Consider the following 2,969-nt stretch of genomic DNA (forward strand, 5'->3'; position numbering starts at 1 on the left):
ATCCCGTTGCCGGTCCCGGTCCGGTACGGGGGCGACACTGAGGGTTGCGATCCGTTGCCGGACACGGAAAAAGACAAAATAAATAAATAAATAAATAAAAAATAAATAAGTTTTTCCACATGGAGTCCAGTAAAGAAAGTATTTGTTTCTCCAAAGTATCTAGTCAAAAGGTTCAATTTTCATAATGTGGGGTGGAGAGACAACCAAAAGTCACAACCCAGAGGAAGGCTGATAAAAATAATCCCCACCCTGCTCCCAACACTCCACCTACAGTTTCCCTAGGAAAGATTATCTCCCACAAGTAGATTCTGATTCACATCAGAATCTCTTGGCTGAAATATATTGCCAGAGAGATATTTTCTAAACAGGATTTATAATCAAAAGATAAGCAATCAACATAATAGTTATAGTTAGCTTACAGATTAAATAAACCCAGAAGTAGAAAGCAAAAAAATTGTGCCACTGCCTGCTGCCTCTCACAGGCAAGTGTAGCCATTAGACATGGCCACGTTGGCTCTTTCCAAACCACATAATCCATACTATTCTTAACAGCAGCAACTGTGTTAAAGATCGAAGTGGCAGGCATGCACTATATTTAACTTCTCTGGATCTTAGTAACCTCAACTGAATTAAATAGGGATACTAATTAAGTAGTTTACTAAAGATAGGGTCCAAATCATACATTATCATCTACCCTTTTTCATGCCCAATGCTTATCTTTTTATTCATGAAAGTATTTATTTATTTATTTATTTATTTACTTATTTATTTATTTTTTCCTTTTTGTCTTTTTTCGTGACCGGCAACGGATTGCAACCCTCAGTGTTGCGCCCGCACCTCGCTCAGTCAGTGAGCGGCCGGTCTGTAGGTGGGATCCGAACCCTCGGCGGGAGCACTGCTGTGCTCTCAAGTGGCACAGTGCGCCACCGGGCCGGCCCTATGAAAGTATTTATAATGTGTTTCTTAAACTTATTGTTTACAAAAAAGTAGAAGAAACATAGTGACACATCACAATGTACTACAAAATTCCTAAGGCCTAGATTTATTGTCCTTTTCTTCACAGCAATGCTCAGTATAAAAAATTTTCAGGACAACCAAAAACTTGGAAAGAACTAAAAAATTCATCCAAGTGGGGTCTGAGTTGGAACAAGAAAGCACACAATTATTCAAATCAAGTATTATATTTCTGTCATGGTCACCATAGAAGGTTTCCTTATTCATCTCAAGAAAAACCTATTAACTTCTAAAATGAACTCTTACAGTCACTTTCAAATTATTAAAGAAGTTAAATATCAATTTTACCACTAAAATATACTGTTAAATAAACTTTATGGGAGGCCACTGTTTTAGACTAGCCTCCTGCACTAGGCCCCAGCAGAAAATGGGATCACTTACGCTAAGTGAAGCAGGTAAATCCCCAAACAGATCAGCTTTTCCTGCAAATAGGATATTCACATCACAGCAACAAATCAGAAAGAACTCAGTCTACCTGAATCAGCATAATGAAGTATCCTCTGCTTTAACCCTTAAAAGGAACACACCCTGTGGTAACCTGATGTTAACCAATGTGCTTTTTAGAAATTTTCTGTTTCCTTGTTCCCACCTTACGAAACCCAAACATTCTGTCATGCCCAGGGGAACACTCTTTCTATTTTACAGAATGAGATGTTGGCAGATTCTAGAATCACAAATAAAATCCAATTAGATCTTTAAATTTGTTGTAATTTTGTCTTTTGACATTGCTATACATTTCTACCTAGATTTTTAAAAACTTAAATGTTATTTAATTTGCCAAATGAGGTATAATTTATATCCTCTGTCTCTGATAATCAGAGAATATTTCATAAACCATCCTATAATATAAAATATAAATAAAATTTGTTAAATAAAAATAAATAAAGTAAAATTATAGAAAAGAATATATTTTTTGTTAAGCGGGAAAAACACAAGTCAATAGATACAGAAATCCTATGGTAGTATTTTTGTTTGTTGCTTCCTGTCACATACAAAAGAAAAATTCTAATTTAAAAAGTAATTTGTTTACAGAATAAAATTTAGAAAATACAGAAATTTCAAGAAAATAAAAATCATCTGTATCTCTGTCAACCTTTAAATATTACATACCTGGCTTTTTCCTTTCAACATCAAAAGATTAGTTACTTTGCCAAATGGTAGACCTAATGATATGACCTCTGCTTCGGTGACATCACATGGAATTTTGCGAAGATGGAGAACACGGGAAGGCGAACGGGGAGGTCTATCTCCTTTAAATTTCTTGTTGTCATTCCCATTAGCTAAAAAACATAAGATTTTTTTTTTTTAATTACTGAAACTAATTTGGGTTGACATATTACATTAACTATATTGTCACATTTGATCCTCTAAGAGTTTCAGGTTTTGACATTCAGGGAACTGTGGGGTTGATGGGGAGAAAGGAAGAAGTAGAGTAGAAAACAAAACCAACTACCTTTCAATGAATAGGCTTTTTGGGTATTTTTCACTTCAGGTATTAAGTGTTTAAAAATTGAAGTCTGATTTTTAACTGCAAGGAAAAGTATTAAGGTAAATGAATTATATTATTTCAAATACCTATAAATACTTGACTTTTTCTTATGAACAGAGAACAATATTTATAATGTCTTTAATGTACTTTTAGGATATTTTTAAGGATGTTTTTCTATTTTTCTCTATTGCTAAATTAGAATAATAAATTTTAGAAAAGACAATGATAGAAATTTTATATTTATCACATCAAAAGAGATTTAAATTTGAGCTGTATGTTTATGAAAATTTATTTCTTAGGTGTTATAGTCTTTATTAATCTATTTTTTAGATGCTAAGTTGTGGTTTCCTATGAGAATCTTATTCCTTATTATATAACAGTAGTTCTTAACCTAAGCACCACCTTTTTGAAAATGTGAATTTTCAACCCTACCCCAGCCCTACTGAATCAGAAATTCCAGGGGTAG

At 33.6% G+C, this 2,969-nt stretch overlaps 1 protein-coding gene across 2 annotated transcripts in view; it reads right to left on the minus strand.

Annotated features, from left to right (window-relative positions):
- PTBP3 (polypyrimidine tract binding protein 3) overlaps positions 1 to 2,969 on the minus strand; it is a 77,066-nt gene that overhangs the window by 48,086 nt on the left and 26,011 nt on the right. The window contains exon 2 of one of the 2 annotated variants that reach the window (XM_008585470.1): positions 2,125 to 2,294. The exons of the other annotated variant lie outside the window; for it this stretch is intronic. Within the exon in view, the coding sequence (XP_008583692.1) occupies positions 2,125 to 2,294 (170 nt within the window). The remainder of the gene's footprint in view (positions 1 to 2,124; positions 2,295 to 2,969) is intronic. 2 annotated transcript variants of the gene reach the window in all.

Source organism: Galeopterus variegatus, unplaced genomic scaffold, assembly GCF_000696425.1.
Source record: "Galeopterus variegatus unplaced genomic scaffold, G_variegatus-3.0.2 Scaffold3586, whole genome shotgun sequence".
Lineage (NCBI taxonomy): Eukaryota > Metazoa > Chordata > Mammalia > Dermoptera > Cynocephalidae > Galeopterus > Galeopterus variegatus.